Genomic DNA, 19,288 nt, shown 5'->3' with positions numbered 1-19,288 from the left:
TTTGCAAAAAGCCAACTGTAGGTACAATCTGTACAATTGTTTTCAAAAAGGGCAAACCAACGAAAATTGTTACGCAGTCGGTAACTGCCTCTTCACTAAACAAACACTTATTTTTAAGGGTTTTGACATGCATATATCTAAAGTGATTGTATTATTGCATTTATCTAAGTAGTATTTTTTGTAAGAGTCATGCAAATTCTGTAATATGTGATACAACCAAAAAAGGCTACATATTTTAGATATTGTTATAAAAATGCTTAACAGGTCTATATCAAGAAATGCATAATTATTCATTCTAATCTGTCTGCTCTAAGCAGATAGTCCACATTGAAAATCAAATAATTTCTATTGTTTTTTTTTCATGCCATCTACAGAGTTATCACCCTTTATTTTGAATTCTACAGTACATTCTTTACAAATTTTATCTTTTAAGAACATGGGTTATATGAAAAGCAACATGTTAATTTCTGTTTACTATAACATTTTAACCAAAATTTCAAAAATAAAAATATGTAGGTTTTTCAACCATGAATTACATTTCGCAAGACTCTTATCTGGAGTGTTACTTAAGTGAAGAACACAACAACATTGAGAGGTATTCATTTTGACCTGTGGCAATTTCCTTCAGTCACTGTGAAACTGGAGTTCATATTACAGCTTCAACTTTATAACATAGCCTGCGGAAACAAGGATATAAGCTATTTGAACAAGGTTTGTTAACACCATAATATGGTCATCATTTGTTATTCTGTTAATGTCCAGCATGAGAGCAATTTTATTCTTAATACCGTATTTTAATCCCTGATTTGACACCACACGCGAAACTCTTAAGCAATTTCAAAAGAAGGGAAAGCTTCGTTTTCGCCTAATTTGGCTCATATTTCTATGAAAACATACGTTGCAATTTGTCCTGCGCTTTCCAAAGAGTAATCAAGGGAACCAAGGCTATAGCGGTAATGAAAAGAATGCAATCCAGGGACAAAGACCTGATATTAAAACAGACATACACAACAAAGAACATAATGTAACTAAAATCATGCATACAAAGTAACAAAAGTAAATGAGCAACTCGGACTATAACTAAAAACTGGGAGCATGGACCAGGTGCACCGGTAGGGTAAGCGTCCTCTGCTTTTCTTAAACACCCGCCGAATCAAGTCCGGGGTAGACAAAAGAGGAAAAGCTATGACCCGTTGAATAAATCGGTTTTCATGGTGCAGATGGATACACCATAACGATCCACGAGTTCATGATGATGACCATAAAACTTCCGTAGTGATGACTTCAATCTTGTAGCAACATAACCCTGTTCCAGAAGCCTGTTTGTTAGAGTTCTAGCGCGATACAAAAAGTCTGCGTAGTTTCGGCAAGCTCTGGCATAACGTATGAGTTGTGATATGAACACTCCATATGCAAATGCCGAAGGGATGTTGCCACAGATGAAAGGACAGTTGACAATTCTGAATGAAAAGTCATCACGTCTGTCTTTATCTCAAGTTCTTTGGGGTAGATGCGGTGTATCAAATCCTCGAAATTAGGATTGTTTAAAGATAATACGTCATCTATATAGCGGAGATTAAAGGATCTAGCCAAACGATATTCTTTCTTTCAGACCAAACTGCGTTCTCGGACCACGAATAGCAAATTTCTTTATGTTCACTACATTTGAAAAGAAATAAAAGATAGAGAACAAGGCATTTTTTACGTGCATTGTGCTAATTTGTAAAAGTTGACTATTTCAATGAGAAAATAAGATTTGTTAGAATAGTAAACTCTATCTATTCATTTTCCAAGAATAAATTTCGAAAAAATAAACCGTAATGAAAGTGGGAGGCTAAGCAGACCATAAACTTGACTTCGTTTGAATTTCTGAAATTCTTCAGAATCTCGTTCTAAATAAAAATATAAAAGATGCCATATTGTTTAACTTTACATACAGATATATTGATGTATTGTCCATTAACAACCCTTCTTTCGACAACTGACTACCTTCAATACATCCGGCAGAACTCAAGATAAAGAAACATCTTCCTGGATCTTTTTTGGACCAACATCTCGCATTTAACAACAGTTATAATCTCAGCACAACGATTAAGAGTCGATTTTAACTTGAATATTATAATTTTTCCTTATTTGTGCAGTAATATACCTTCATCTCCTGCATATGGTGTTAATATTTAACAATTGATTTGCTGTGCTAGAGTAGGTACTAACTACTCTGATTTCCTTGAATGCCATCAACATTTGCGTAACAAACTCCTGAAAATGGGGTATGACGAAAGTCTTTTTAGATATCACTCCGTGGTTGAAAAATACTCAGTTATTTGTAAAATAAAATGTAATGATTGTTTTTTATGAAATTGTTCTGTGCGCAGATGTGACCGCTAATTTCCCTATTATGACGCAAATACTAATGATTTTTAATCACCACCGGTATATCATGTATATTCAAGCGCAATGGAAGAAGAGATTTAGCACGCTATAAACCCTACATTTAACCCACCATTTCGTTTGAAATGCCTGTACCAAGTCAGAACAATTGCAGTACAAAGTGCTCCTGTGGTGTAATATTTATTTTGCCAGATTTGTTTTGATCTTGACCTGATTATGGATCGGATCAGTTTTCGATAATTTTGTTGTTACCCTTATTAATTCTCCATATCTGTTGAAAGTGCCATTACTAAAACGAAGCTATTGCAATTGTTTTCAATTTACCGGGTACCCAGATATTGCCAATTTACCGGGTATCCAGATATTGCCAATTTACCGGGTACCCAGATATTGCCAATTATTATACGGACTTTTATTTTTGATTCCTCTTTACTATTGCCTATATTTATCAGTTTTCAAAAAGAGGAAGCTAGCGTATACTGTTCTTATTTTTTTTTATTTTCTTTTGTATATAGTAGCGATATATCAGATTTTTACTTACCTTTTCAACATATTTCTCTTTTTTTTGCCTATATATTTACAAAACTTATCAGAAACCTGTACCATATACAGTCTAATTATGTTTCAATTCATAAATCGAAACACAATTCTTCTAATGAATTTATTCAAATTAATTAAAAATTTTACTGAAGTGATTGAAAGTTCAAAATGTTTATGAAAGAGACCTTTTAAACTGTGTAAAAAATCTTTTTTGCATCATTTTTGTATACATTAGTATACATCAACTGACTGGATAGAAATAAACCCTATTTATAATGACAAAAATAGATAAGTTTAGAATTACATATACATACATGAATGAGTATCCAATAGAATTATGACTGTAACAAAATGTTCATATTAATAAAAGGTGTGTGTTAGACGGTAAAATGATTTACATTTATTCTTTATATTTTTTAATAGACGCAGACTTTGTGTAGCAAGAAATGTTTGTCATATTTTAACACTTTTTTAACCATGGCTGTGGTCTAAAAAAAACTTTGAAGCACGACATATTAGAATATGAGTATGTATTCTGTCTTAACTGGCGCTCTTACGTTATTTATAAAAAGAATATGCATTTGTGCTATTAATTTACTGTTTGTATCTTCATTGATCGTAAGTGACGGTAGCAATGATTATTTTAAGTTACTAGGAATTAACAATACCCATAAAGAATAACAAGGCTTGTTTATTTCCTGTCAAATTCTTCATTATTTTTTTATTTAGTTACGAAAAGTATCAAGGTGTAATATCTTCTCGGTGACAATGTTGATCAAAATGTAAAGAATTTTTGTTTCTTTTATATAATACAAAACCTACATAATTTATTTATACTGTCAATAAACTTCCACTTGAAATGAAAAAAAAAGATACGTGATACAGATTGGGTTTAAGAAACTTTGATGATTCTACTCTTGAACATTACTGAAGATATCGTTGTTTCTCAATACAACGTTTTTTGACAGTAATTTGTTTTTGGCGTAGTTGTATTATCTTTATTTATGTCGTAATATTGACAATCTATGTCGCTTCGTAGTCGTCCGATTTAAAAGGCAGAACATCCAGTGTTTCTCCATGAAAATAAAGAAAATATGGTTAAAAAAATATTAAAACCTTATACTCGTTTGATGTAGGTTTGATTTGGGATTTGGGATTTGGGATTTAAAAAACATCCAAATCATATTATATATTATAGTTTATGGGCTAATTTAGGCAATATATACTTGTAAGTTATTGTGCAATTCATTGAGGATGTATTCTGGAAAGTATTACTTATACTTTTACTATCATTTTCTAATATACATGTATAAATAAAATGATTTATATTTCCTGGATATCAAACAGTATTGAATTACTTGGTAATCTGACGTCTCCAGTTTTTACATGAAAGAAAAATACGACGCCTTAAACTTTCGTAAACTATAGTGGTTAAAGCCAAATACAATCCATTTAAATGAAAAACCTCGTAAATCGTTATGGTATATCCATCCACGCAATGAGAAGCCTTTTGTTAATCGTATCATATTTTCCTTTCCTTGTTCTTCTACTCCGGACCCGAAATTTTATTAGCGACTCGGATGTTTTTTAAGATAAAAATAGGGGACGCTTACCCTATCGGTACACCTGCTTCCAGGTTTTAGTGGAGTTCAGATTGGTTTGCTACTTTTGTTTTTATGCACGTGTTTTTTTTTTTATTTAATTCGTTTTCTTCATTGTGTTTTTCTATTTTCTTTGTCTAATCATTATCCGTGAATTATTTCCTATTTGATTACCATTCTCCTTCTGATCCCATAGATTCGCCTTAGATTCAAGTAATTCAATTTCAAGTAACCCATCCCCCTTTCAAAAAAGGTCATTAAAAATACAAAACTTCTATCAGTGCTTATGAACGCTTCTAGAATCCTTGAAGATGTTTTTTTCACTTGTACCTACAAATAAACTTTGTTTTAGTGTAAGTAACATAGATTTTAACTCTGAAGTAATGATCTGTAATATATTACACTATTTTAATACAGAGAAAAGGAAACACAACTCATATGTAAAAATACAAATTTATAAAAGCAACAAAACAGTAAACAAACATAAAAATAATTACTTTGGTTTGTTATATTTAAGGAGGTAGACCTAGGGTAAGGGACAAAACTCTTAAGAAATCATTGGAATGTTTGTATTCAGCATATTACATCAATGTTGTGTAAGCATCAAAGTAACTTGGACTGATTTCATTCTGTTTCAAATGAAAGCTTGATGGGATAAGGACAAATTGAATATGATACAAATATATCACTGATTTCTTGGGTTATGTCCCTTACTCTAGATCTACCTCCTTAAATTAGTAATGCCAACGTTTTTGCTGATTAAAACGTCTCGCGGAGTTGCATTATTGCTGTTAGATTTTTACCAGATTATACTCATTTGCATTAGGACCGCTGGGGAATCAGGACATACTTACCCTTCCGAGACACCTGATGTCACTCCCAGATTGTGTTGGAGTTCATATTGCAAGTGCTTGAGTATTTTTGTGTAACGTCTTGTTTCCCTTATCCTCAGTTCTTATGTTATATAGTTTTATCTGTTTCATGTGTTCATGTTTAGGCCATGTTTTTTGGATTTTAAATCATCCCACTGGCGACGTCAGAATTTTGTGTTTTCTTGGTTTTTTTTCTCTTTTTGCCCATGTTTGGTATATTTAAAGGGGTAGACATAGGGTAAAGGACATAACTCTTGAAATCAGTGACAGGCTTGTATCATATTCAATTTCACCGAAACCCATCAGGCTTTCATATGACATGGAATGAAATCAGTCCAAGTTACGTTGATGCTTACACAGATTGATATAAAATGCTGAATACAAACGTTCCAATGATTTTTAAGAGCTGTGTCCCTTACCCTAGGTCTACTTTCTTAAATTAGCAATTATAACATTCTAACTGTTATCACATGTCAAATCTCTAGAATTGATAGCATGAGATTTAAAAGGAATAGTGTTAATGACAAATAAAAGTGCAAACCCAAGTTTAAAGATTTTTATGATACCATTTGTGTAATACATTTGGAACGCCACGCCGTCAAGTACAAAACAATAATTTCGATATTACTTTCAATATCATAGTGAAGAAATAACCACCATTCAAAAGAACAGCATAATGATGTCAGGATTTGAAAGTATTATTTGTAACATGTTCATCTGCTTCGTTTGCAGACGATGTTGTACCTTGTTGTGCACTTGGACAGACTAGTTCCATTTCACGTACACTATTCACATGGCTTGATTTGAAGTAAGGCATTTGAGAAGAATCTGTTCTTCCGGAAGCTGCGCAGTTGTCGCTATTTTCGAAATAGTCCGGTGGATCATCAATTTCAGTGTATTCGGGCAGTTTTGATTGGATAACGATGTCATAGGGGGGCGGTTCATTGTCGTAAATAGTATAAATTGACGAACGTCCATCCATATTTGTAGAATCGGTCCTTCTGTTATATCTACGGTTAAAATTACGTCGTGCTCTGTTGAAACGAAACATTCCAACAGACATTACACCCAAGATGACAATCAAAACTACCACAAGTACTCCAGCTTGAAATATAAAGAAAGGTTTCATTTTAAAAGACACATTTAGATGCACTAATAGTTTTTTAAACGAATACAGTATATTGCAGAAAAGTTGTGATGTTATTAAGATATTGCATCCATGGTTGCCTTGTCAGTGCTCTTTGTCCATGTTCAGAGTTTAAGATGTATTTCCAATGGCTCATTAGGTTTTAATGTTTCCTTTTTCAATCGGTCATATAGTTTGTATGTTGTTTTCTGTCGCCATGTTCATAGCTTTGTATTCCTTGTTTAATTTTCTGTTTCCCTTTGGGTTTTTCTTCCAAGAGTTATTCGTAATAGTTGAATTATAAATAAGTTAATTCAAGTGCAAATGTCCTCAAATAAGTAGATATTTTTTAGTAAAAGTGGGCTGATGTAGTCTATGTATTTCTGAATGAAGAGTGATTGAAGTCGAAAAACATTTAGATTTTTTTGTTACATGGAAAGAAAGTAATTGATAACAGATCTTGTACTTACTTATCATTGTCGAAATATCTTTATGTTTTCTTATTCTAGCATCTGTAAGTAACAACATTTTGTACTATATACTCACCATATTTCACATCATCGAACAAAGTTGTTAATTGCAGGGACTTCGCTTACACGTTCATGTATATAAAGACTTTTACACTCTGGTGGACGCCATTAAGATAAATATTCCAGCTGTTTTCAGAAAGCATAGGACGCTTACCTTAGCTCTAGTCCACACTCCACGTTTTTAGTGGAATCCGAGTTGTTCAGTTGTTTTTGTGTCTTTGTAGGTATCATTTTGGTCATTTCACGTTCTTTGTAATGTGTGTTTGTTTTCACTGCCTAGATTTATTCTTTGATGATATTTTTTTCTGATTTCTGCTCGAATCGTGGTTCCGTTGGTTACTCTTTCATATTTAACTTTTCTTCAAACAAATGCTTAATGATGTAACTACGGGGCGCCGAATGGGACTCTTACGGTTGTGTACTCAAAATTCAATTTTGTACAGACAAAAAAAGTCAGATTAACAAAATTTATAACATACTACATATTTTAAATTTTGTGTCACAAAAGTCATTTTTGTATGCAAATTAATTTACAGAATCCTTTGAATATGCAAATGAATTCTCTCATCACGATTTTGTAAGGAGGTTTAACATTGGATATAGTAACTGCAGGTCTTGCAGACGCAGGTTTCCGATTACTTCGAACAACGCAGGACGGTTAAGGCCGTTTTATGAGAAATTAAAAAAAAACTCTTTTCTGTTGCATTCTACGGTAAAACTGTTTTGAAATGACAAAAATTGCTATTATACGTTTTCTATGAGGTTTGTTTGATAAACAGGTTTTACATTTCGCGATTGTTCTACTTTCGATTCACTGGGATTTTCCCTGGTGAGTCACGTGATCATTTCCTGGCATCTTTCAATTCAACTATAAAATGCTTTCGTCCGACTTATTAATCCCAACCAAATTTGGTAAAATTTAACGACATAATTTGTATTAATGTACGTGTCCCAAACTTTGCTGAAAAAAGAAAATCGCATTTGAAATATGTTGTGTTGTGAAATTTGTTAATCCATCAAAGTCGGCGAAAGATTATTTTGTTCCATTATCACTCACAATTTTACGCCAGATACAGATATATTTCTTATTTCATTCCGATTCTATTGATGTATGACAAAAAATCAGTTACGTGGAACAGGTCGGACGAGATGAAAAACAGACATAGTACGTGTCTAAGTTTCATTTCCCGTTTGTTTACAAACGCTCAAATGGTCTAACTTTAGATTCTAAATTATTTTTTTCACTTTACTTTAATCGTGCCCATTCGTACCATATCTACTGTATTGCAGTGAATGCTTTAAGTTTGTAATACAGGTGTACATGATGCTGCACATTTTGAATTCATTTCCATATCCAAAGGATTATGTAAACTAATTTGCATACAATTGCGACAATTGAATAAAAATTGAATTTTGTCTCACTGAATTGAATTTTGTGACACAGAGTTGAATTCTGTGACACAGAATTGACTTTTGTGACACAGAATTGAATTTTGTCTCACTCACAAAATTGAATGATGTCTCAAAAAATGAATTCGTCATTACAAAATTTAAGTGATCATAAAACAAGGCTGTGTAACATAGTTTTTGTACTACAAAAATGATTTTGTTGTGACGGAATTCACTTTTGTGTGCACAAAATTGATTTGGATTACAAAAAGATCAAGTCTCATTCGGCGCACCGTAGTAACAAGGTAAAATTGCATTGTTTATTTTCATTTGAAACAGACATTTGGAGCAAAATGAGTAGGCATATATATAGGTGTCTATTTTAAACATTTTGAATTTTTTCTCGGAATTCAAATGGTTGAAGCGGAAAAGAATTAAAATGTACATTGAATGTAATTTCCAAAAATTCGTAAAATATTTAGCTTTAGGATTGTACAAAAAAGCTTTATATCAGTCAAGGGAATTTGATAATTACATATGCTGCATCTAAATAGTAATGTGCGTGTTTCATGCACTCCGGTTTGAATCTATTCAAAAGTGCATTTGCTAGAAAATGAGGTTTTCTCGCAACTTGCAACTACCTGAAATGATATTATATCTGAAACAAATTAATTCAACGCATCTTATTTTATAAGTATGACTTGTTCTTAGCTTCAAATTCTAAGGTTAACGTACTCTCAAGAGAATGGTACAAATCAACTGAGCTCTATTCAGAAGAGGGTCAAAGTTTAGTAGCGGCATAACCTCGTGAATGACAACTTACGTTCTGGTATAGTACATTTGCCAAAAGTATCTTCCATCCATCCACTACAACACTTCGGTGTACATACTGGATTCAAATTTATACATATTTTCTGCTTAACAAGACAGAGACGTACACCTTTTCTGAAAGATGAACAAAGATTAACAAATCATTTTATAGTTTTTTCTTTCTTATTTCGTTTTACTTCATGAAACAGTAAATTGAAAATAACAGAGTAATGACTTTACCTATAAACGATATAGGACTATACGAAAATACAAGGGTGAGCCGATTTCTTATGTGATTTTTCGATCCATTTGGTACATTGCCCGTTGCTTGTATATGTTGCAACAAGAATTAGAAGATGGAAAAAGTGTTTAAGGATGTTCGTAATCTGGTTCCCTGGTCAATATCATAAGCGACCCTAGGATCGCTAAAATATAGACTCAGGTCATCAGCGACGGATATGTACAATATATGAGTAAATTGCTGTTTATGAAATAAAGTAAAAACCAAGATGAAATTATCTAAATTAACCTATCTATTGTGCAAGAAATATTTAAACGTTGCTTTTAAAACCTTTGAATGTTTGAATGTATAAAATGAATAAAATAACGTCATATCCACTCAACCAATCAAAAGACAGAACACGTCACTGGTGACCCGGAGTTATATTTGAGATAAACTTGTGGAAGGCAAATATTACACGGGCTGCCAGGTTAAGGATGTTCGCTGCTAAGGTTCAGCCAATTTCGTTAGAGTTTTGGAATTCTCTTGTTTTGTCAATTTTACAGCATTAATATTTTTGCCCAGTTACCTCAACTTTTCTTTCTATTACATATCATGTAGTTTGAGAAGTTTTTATAAAATCCTTTATAAATTTGAACATAAAACCTACCAAGCAAAATCCTATGGAAAATCAAAAGAAATCATTTTCCGGCTAAAATTTCAAATGCTTATATCTTTAAAAAAACGAGCATACTGGCCAATCAATATTTCCTATTCATATTGTAGCATAAAAGATCTTTAAAAGATTTCACAACCATTTGTAACCTTTTTTTTATTTTCAAACATAGCAGCAAGCATCCTTGAGGCTATCAAAGAGAGTCGTAAAACAATGTAATATTTATGACGTTGTAACCGTATATTACTTGTAATCATATGGTAAGTGCATTCGACTCCTCAAACGGTTACCGAAAGCATGCTTGTATTGCAAGTGGCGCTAATTTTATATTGTAAATATAATGATAATATGTGGTTGGCACTGAATAGTCATTTTGCTTTCGTCAACGAATTAATGATATTTAGTCAATGAGTAATCAAGGCGACCACATTTATAGCGGAAATCAAAATAATTTACTCCAGGAGCAAAGACCAAGCATGGAATCAGACACACATAAGAACATCAAAAAACAAAACTAATAATACGGACTCCACTTAAAAATCGGAGTATGGACAAGGTGTTCCGGTAGGGTAAGCATCCTCTTTTTTTCTATAAACACCCGCCGAGTTGCTCGTGAAAAGTCCGGGGTATACGAAAGAGGTATATCTGGTATTCATTTTCAATAAAATTATTTTGAAATCATTCATTGTTTCTTTTTGCTTTTCTAATATGTATGCAAAACAGTAGCGAACATTGGGTAAAATACCACCATTTACAGAAATGGGTTGCGAATATGTACATAAAAGAAATAAAAAAGGTAAACACGAAGAAGAAGTAAAAAAAAACACCATTCACTTCGCCCATACCCACAGACTGTGAAAAATGATCATTTTTGGACCCATTATCGACCTTTAATAAAAATGAGAAATGTTCATTTATCCAATTCTTCAAATCTCAAGTTCAGAAAAAAAACGGAACTATAATATAAAACAAAAATAATTCAAAACAATAAAAGATTATATAGAGCTTTATAAATCTTAGTTCATGAAAAAAGACATGAGCAAAAAGAAAGGGTGGGTCGATGAGCGCTAACTCCCATCTAACAAATGTAAGTAAGCCAAAATTAATTCTAAAATGTCCTAAGTAAAATGCAAAAATGCAGTGTGGGAAATGCGTGCAATTGCAGACACGCCAGCTTCCTACCTTTATTAAACATATTGAAAGATAATGCCTGACCTAATTGAACCTCAATTATAAAAATATCTAAGATTATAAACATTAAGGTCGTTTGCAAAGACGGATTTTTCCGTAAATTAACATAACGTAAATTGTTTAATCTATTTTCAAATATTATTAATGCAATATATGTAGCATTTTTCAAATAATCTTATAAAAGCTTTTTTTTTTAATCTTAATTTACTTACGGACAATTTGTTGTTATTTTGTGGATCCAGGAACAGTGTATGTCACCCTTCACAACTTGATCACACCGTTTTGGATCATTGCTTTTACCACAGTTAGAAGCAGAGACACTACAAAAACAACGAAAGTACAATATTGCATTTTGTGGCTTTCAATTTGTCACAAATATATGTAACTTCAAGTTACACATTTATTGGTTTAAATATTTCTCCATCTAGGAATCAGGCAAAATGTGTATAAAGTGGGGCGCATAAAGTAAAAATACACAGAGATTTTATTGCATTACCCAAGTATTTATACCTCATTACCTTACGAAAAGACTGCCAAAGTGTTTGTACAGTTTGTCTTTTTAAGATATTGATAGGTCAGATTTAGTTGAAATGCACTATAGAAAAATTGCTCGAATAATTTTCCGAACTTTTTCCTTATATAAGCAGTCAAAAAATATCCTCGTCACCAATGCTTCAGGATAAATTTAAATAGCATTATACTTGGTTTACATTTAATATAAAATCCGTTTGAGTTTTATAAATCTTTGAAAAAAAATTCCTATCAATCATTTTTCGAAATAATGCAATTTTTCAACTGCATTTGGTTTTCTATAGTGCATACGAGTTTGCGAAATATTTTCAGAATTTTATCACAACAGACTTAGGCTTAATCTAATTCTAGTTTTAAGTATTTAAATATAACTTCGTCTGTTTGAATGTTGGAACCGCTATTTGATTATTTGATGTCATTATAAACAAAAAGCCATTTGTTCATACAGGCTACATATTAATGATAGGTAACGTCAAGTAATTTGAATAGCTTTACATGTCAAAACAGTTTTGAGATGATCGATCAATCGACATTTTTTAGAAAGTCAAATGAGTTGATGTCCCATGAATATTCAAATAGCTCTTACAATACTAAGCAAACAAAAATAATAGAAATTACATAAAGCCTAATAGGAATTTTTAGGTTTATTGAGATAGAATTCTGAAAATATTTTGCAGAGTACGTGTTTACTGTTGAAATGAATCTGCAGTAGAAAGTTTAAACTATTTTGAAAAATGAATTTAAAGAATAATCAAGGGTTATAGCGGTAATCAAAAGAATGTAATCCAGGGACAAAGACCAGACATGGAAAACAGACATACACAACAAAGAACATGAAGTAACTAAAATCATATATACAAAGTAACAAAAGCAAATGAGCAAATCGGACTCCACTAAAAACTGGAACCAGGTGCACCGGTAGGGTAAGCGTCCTCTGCTTTTCTAAAACACCCGCCGAGGTGCTCATATAAAGTCAAGTCCGGAGTAGACAAACGAGGAAAGGAAAACTATGACACGTTGAATAAATCAGTTTTCATAGCACAGATGGATACACCATAACGACCCACGAGTTCATGATGACGACCATAAAACGTCTGTTGTGAGGACTTCAATCTTGTAGCAACATAACCCTGTTCCAGAAGACTATTTGTTATAATTCTAGCGCGATACAAAACGTCTGCGTAGTTTCGGCAAGCTCTGGCATAATGTATGAGTTGTTATATAAACACTCTAACCGCAGGTGGTGACAGGAAAGTTGACAATTCTGAATGAAAAGTCATCACGTTTGTCGTAAAGTTTGGCTAATAGTTTTCCTTTACCATCGATTTCTAAGTGTAGGTCAAGATATGAGGCTGAATTCGCAGTGTCTGTAGTATCCTTTATCTCAAGTTCTTTTGGGTAGATGCGATGTAGGATGTTTAAATATAATACGTCATCTATATAGCGGAAACTGACATTAAAGGATCTAGCCTTTACGATATTCTTTCTTTCGGTTCAGATCAGCTATATAGTCAGCCTCATAAGGGGGAAGGAATAGGTCAGCAAGTAGAGGAACACAATTTGTTACCATTGGAATGCCGACCGTTTGTTGAAAAACAAAAACATTTTTGTTGAAGATTTATAAAATTAAAAAGGATTATTGTAACAATCGCAGTTTAACAACGGGTAAATGTTCTATGGCTCGCATGTGTTTGCCATCGCTAGACGAGAACACCAATTCATGTATTGATGACAAAAGACCAATACACAAATTCTAATGTATTAATCTGTAATATTTAAACTGATATCAAGATTGACTGACTTGATATTTAGTCTATTTAACTGTTCCAAATAGCGGGTAATATCATCTTCTACAATAGCATATGTCAATGTTGATAATTTGGTCAATTTATTTCAAAATGCTACAAAAACTTAGAGTTACAGAAGGTGTGTGCATCAATCATCTTAGGTTAAAATGAATATATATATATATATATATATATATATATATATATATATCGCCACGATGCCTAAATTTTTCTTTATCTATGTAACTATCAAAGCAGAATTATCCTTTAAAAACAATCATACTGCATTTAACGACGTAACACATATATTTGCTTAAATAAATGCGTTAGTATTACAAAATTGATATATTAACAGCTACATAAGGAAATATCTTCTTCCTTTTTCCATTATGTTATATTTTGACAAGACTTTACTTGTCATATTTTTTTGCACATTACTCTATCACTTCCGGTATTTCAGATTTAATGTTTATTTGTTTGTTATTCGAATTATCTGTTATTATTGCTGTGATTTAATTGTCGTTTTTTTGTACGTTTTCGTATTTATCAGCTTTGTACAAACCTGTCAATTTAACTGCAAAACTATTGTCCGTGCATATTGAAGGGGAATGTTCACTAAAAGAATATTAACATTTTGGAACATTAGTACGAAATACAATTATTATCTATCTGAACAACTACCATTACTTGTCCGGAAAAATTCGATTCTATTCCCTGACGATTTTCACCTACAACGATTATACCCTAAAAAAATTATATCTTCTGAAAATTCTACCCTGGAACTATTCTTTTCTCAGACCATTCTACCCATGACAATTCTACCCTATAACAATTCTACCCCGTTACACCTTGACCGATCTACCTTTAACCGATACAATCATTTTACGATTGATTCAAATAGTAGAATTCGAGAGTTATTCGTCTATTGTTTAGAACATTTTCAGACAATTTTATTTTTTCAATGCCCATTCTTTAACACTTTTATGACGGTAAATGAAGTTGGAAAATGAAATTAAAACTTTCCAAAAGTTGATTTTATTCTGCAAGTAAAAAGGTATGGAAATAGACTTTTGTGATTTAGCGACACAAGGTTCAGATATAAGAATGAACAGAATGTTAACCATGTTTTCGTTGTAAGTACACACTTCTTGAGGTGTATCAGTTTTTACTTTGAAGTTACTTTTTTTTCTTATAATTCTGTCATTCAACCCCCTACGCCCATGTCGGGTCTATGCTAGATGGAATCAAGATGGTTATATTTTCCATCGATTTCTCAAAAACCGTTATAACAGCTGAAATTTCGGAATGGTTGGTGTTGACAAACTTTAAAGATCCTAACCTTGTCAATAAAATATGAATCTCAATCCTATCAAAAAACAAAAACTCGCATAGTCAACTTGATGTTCATTGGTTAACTTACCTAAATACGATCGACACCACATACAACAAAATTATAATTTTCTTCTTAAATCCCGAATCCATTGTAAAAAATCACATAATAAAATATCACCAAAAGCAGGAAAATACACTTGATTCCTTTAATTTGACTCTGTTTTAGAAACGCCGTCACTGAATCAGGTCTTGGTACTTGAATTGTCCGATAAAACTTGACAAAATGATAAAAGAAGTAAAGTAAACATGGCTAGAATGATAACACTAATGTCCACGTGACATGATACGTTAGGTTGATAAGCCGTACGAATATATAATAGATTTACGTCCGCATATACGGGTGTGTATCAGAATACTTGTGTATAATGAATAAACAAATAAGACATTCAGACATCTCTTCCTGATCTTTAATTTCATCAAGTGAAAATTTGATCATTTGACCTGGATATACACTGTTTCTAGTTAAAAAGTGATTTTTTTTTCTTTTGTTAAATAAGTTGTAAGTGCGACACTATTTAAATTTTTAAAAAAAGAACAACAACTGGGATATTTTGATATTTCACCACTGTTCTAACATTTTAATATTCCTTGTATACGCACTATCGTTTGATAACGTTTTTTTTTAAATCCAAATCAGTGTATACACTTGGTGATAAGTAAACAGAACGTCTGGTCTCCTATGGTATGTAAACGCTTACTTGCCAGAAATCGACGTAGCACAAATTAGAAACTTGTCACATGACACGCTTACAATATAACAGAACAACGTGCGTTTTATTGTCATTTCTATTATAAACACTGTAACATTTACCTAGTCATATCTATAAGATATATAGACATTTCAACTTACAAATTAGTATTAGGAGAAATGTGAAACTCTCTTTTGCTTAAAAAATTTAACCCATCTTGAGCTCGGATTATATTAGAAATTTGTCTACAGAAATGTGGTTTTGCATTTTGACAAAAACTTACATTTTTTCATGACTATAGTAATCATATGGAATATACAATATTACTGCACCCTATTCGTAAAGCTCTTAACTATCCGAATATTACAGATGTTAAACCACTTCTGTCTTTTTATGACATTTAGAAAAAGAACGAACACCGCGTAACGCGTGTGCAACATTTCATTGTTATAGACAAATAGAAAATGGTCATAGTTATTTAATATAAAACTTTTTTAGAATACGTATACCAAATCATTTAAAATGCATCGTTTGCGAAAAGTACAAAAGAGTTGTTGTGTAAAGTTGAAACCAAATGTTTGCATAATTCAATGGTAAACCTTTAGTACTTATTGGTCGTCCGTAAAAATTGGAGGCTTAAAATGCCCTTAGTGTCTAGAAACGTGTCTAAGAAGCAAACTTTCGTCTTAACTATTTTATGCAAGCAGGCATATTCTTACGTTTATTTAACATCTACCTATATTGACTGTTTTGGACAATAATTTAATGATTTGACCTTTTTGTCTACTGATGAAAAACTTTTATGTTTCCAAATCAATAATTCTGTATATAATCTTTTATATATGCTTTTATCTACAAATATTTTTGATGTGAAGTTTTTATGATCTTTTAATGGGACAAAATCAATATCTTTATATTTATCTACAGCTCTGTTGACCTTTTTAAGAGGGCGTCCAGGCAGTGGGTTGTTCATGACAAAAAATCATCTATTTCTTATCACAAATGAATCCTTTCTCGAATTGAATGTTGGTTTTTTATTAACTGCAAGAGTAAGAGAAATAAATTACATAAAAAAACACCGAAATTCATTGCGAAAGGGAGATAACTCTTTTTTTGTGCAAATTTGGTTGTTTTCTGATTTAAAATTATTTTCTGAGCCATCCATTGTCGATTTAATAAAATCTTTGTATTACTGGATATACATATGATATAAATATTATACTGGAACAAAAAAAATCAGTGGGATAAAATTCACCATGTGTCATTTGTGTTATCGGAACAGCCTGGTTTCTAAATGGATAGCCTCTTAAATGTATCTTGCTATACTCTTATGCGATTCGTATTTCTATATTAGGCGTTTAACAAAATTCAAATTAGGGATTATGAGAAACGTAACACTAAAGGTGCAGTGACCATAAGGAAACAGGATAATTGGTAGTAAAATTGTGAAATCCATTTAAAAACACACTGTGACTACATAAAGCACGAAAAACTAAAATGAAGTGAAATCAAGAAGTACAGACAAAACTAGAAGTCCACTAAATATAAATCGGAAAAAACACCGAAGCGTCAGCAGTGAGATAGAATTGTCGAGGGGACCAAGATTCTAGCAGAAATCAAAAGAATGTAATCCAGGGACAAAAACCAGACATGGAAAACAGAAACATATCAAGTAACATAAAATAACCAAAATAGAAATACACAAAAATGAATGAGCAACTTTGACTCCACTAAAAACTGGGAGCATGGACTAGGTGCATCGGTAGGGTAAGCGTCCTCTGTATTTCTAGAAACACCCGCTGGGTTCTCATAAAAAGGCCAGGGTAGACGAAAGAGGAAGGAAAACTATGACACATGAATAAATCAATTTTCATGGTACAAATGGATTCACCGTAACGATCCACTAGTTCATGATGACAACCACAAAACTTCTGTAGTGATGACTTTTAGCAACATCATTCTGTTCCAGAAGCCTAATTGTAAAACGTCTATGGCGATACAAAAATTCTACGTAGATACGACAAGCTCTGGAATAACGTGTGATTTGTGATATGAAAACTCCATACGCAGGTGCCGAAGGGATGTTGCCACAGATGAATGGAACGTTGGCAATACGGAATGAAAAGTCATTGCGTTTGTCGTATAAATTCAATACGTCAAAATCATACAGGAAACCAAGACATACACAATGTAGCCAATAGAATAAAATAGCATGTCCTTCTCCGCCAGCGGCATTCGTCATATTGCAAAACATGATGAAAATAATGGACTTCCACCATAAACTAAGCAACCGCTACCTTTTTTACGGATCAATACACAATTGATTTAAAGCTGCGTTGTGGAGGATGCCGTATTTTCATTAGGCATGAAAGCTGATGGTACTCATATTGTACTTCGCAGAAAAGGTTGGAAAACAATGTATGTTTCAAAATTGCCATTGCAAAAGCGTTACAAAATAAACATTTCTTCAATAATTGTGTATGCAGTAGTCAATATCATGTGTTCTATTGAATGCCTAAAAATATTGTGAATAAGACGGTCGTCCATTAGCATATGTTACAAGAAATTGATACTCTATTCATAGGCCTCATAACTTTCTGTTGGTTACAATTTGGTTTTTTGTTTTGTAAAAAAACGCAGACATAGCAAATAGATAGCAAGAGTTCAAATATGAATTTACAAATCAAGGTAGTTCTTTTTGCATTTTTGGGAACTCATTCAGGACTGGATATTTTTTTATCAAATTTATCAATAAAATATTGTTTGTTACTGATGGATTGGGGTATATAATGGCAAGGCTATAGGGCTTGTAAGTATCGTTTTCGATTTATTTTTTATTCAGACATTTTTCTGTAGAAAGCATTGAAAATAGAAGACTGATACTTATTAATGTTGCTATTTCTGGGTACATCGATACGCTGCTATATCACTGAACTTTTAATGGATCGATACAGAGATTATATGGAATTCTGGGATTGCTTCTTTTCATGACGTCCTTGATTGGTCAAGATGTATTTTACGAGTATGTTTCCACTTGCAACGTTGTTAACGAAAACAAAATAGAGGAATAGTTAAGGGTCATATTTGCTTTTTGTATTTACGAAAAACAGACTTTTGTTGATACTGTTGTAGTCAAAACTCTTCAAACAACCAATAGGGACCCTTTCTCGTAAATTCAGTCATGAGACGAGACTTGCTGTAACAATGACATACAAGATCAAATCGACTATTTAAATCTTTTGACTAGCTTCGGTTTTCATGAAATATGAGAAACTCGTCATGTATTACTGAGATAAGAATTATTTTAAGGAGGTAAACCTAGGGTAAGGGACTTAACTCTTGAAATCAGCGATATGTTTGTATTATATTCAATTTCACCAAAGCCTATCAAGCTAATTCATTTGAAACAGAATGAAATCAATCCAAGTTACGTTGATACTTACATGAGATTGATGCAAAATCCTGTATGCAAACGTTCTAGTGATTTGTAAGAGTTGTGTCCCTTACCTTAGGTCTACCTCCTTAAACTACAAATAACGCAGA

At 32.4% G+C, this 19,288-nt stretch overlaps 1 protein-coding gene across 1 annotated transcript; it reads right to left on the bottom strand.

Moving 5' to 3' along the window:
* Positions 1-5,946: 5,946 nt before the first annotated feature.
* On the bottom strand, positions 5,947-15,331 carry LOC148613680 (uncharacterized). Its single transcript, XM_088587183.1, has 5 exons — positions 15,085-15,331; positions 11,559-11,666; positions 9,273-9,394; positions 7,001-7,042; positions 5,947-6,508 (listed from the first exon to the last, which is right to left on the bottom strand). Exons 1-5 carry the CDS (start codon positions 15,144-15,146, stop codon positions 6,087-6,089), a joined length of 756 nt encoding a protein of 251 aa, XP_088443309.1. The 5' UTR covers positions 15,147-15,331; the 3' UTR covers positions 5,947-6,086.
* Between the last annotated feature and the right edge of the window lie 3,957 nt (positions 15,332-19,288).

Source organism: Perna viridis, chromosome 6, assembly GCF_037379345.1.
Source record: "Perna viridis isolate PV_CMFRI_1.1 ecotype Kerala chromosome 6, ASM3737934v1, whole genome shotgun sequence".
Classification (NCBI taxonomy): domain Eukaryota; kingdom Metazoa; phylum Mollusca; class Bivalvia; order Mytilida; family Mytilidae; genus Perna; species Perna viridis.
Note: the sequence above shows the minus strand (reverse complement) of the source record. Positions and strands in the feature narration are given on the sequence as shown.

Bases quoted from the DNA above. Each gene is read 5' to 3' on its own strand.
- LOC148613680 (XM_088587183.1), bottom strand. From the start codon at position 15,146: ATGGATTCGGGATTTAAGAAGAAAATTATAATTTTGTTGTATGTGGTG. The intron at 9,395-11,558 runs GTAAGTAAATTA...TTCATCTTTCAG, and splicing joins AAAATAACAACAAATTGTCC to AAAAGGTGTACGTCTCTGTC. The intron at 7,043-9,272 runs GTAAGTTGTCAT...TGTTACTTACAG, and splicing joins CAAATGTACTATACCAGAAC to ATGCTAGAATAAGAAAACAT.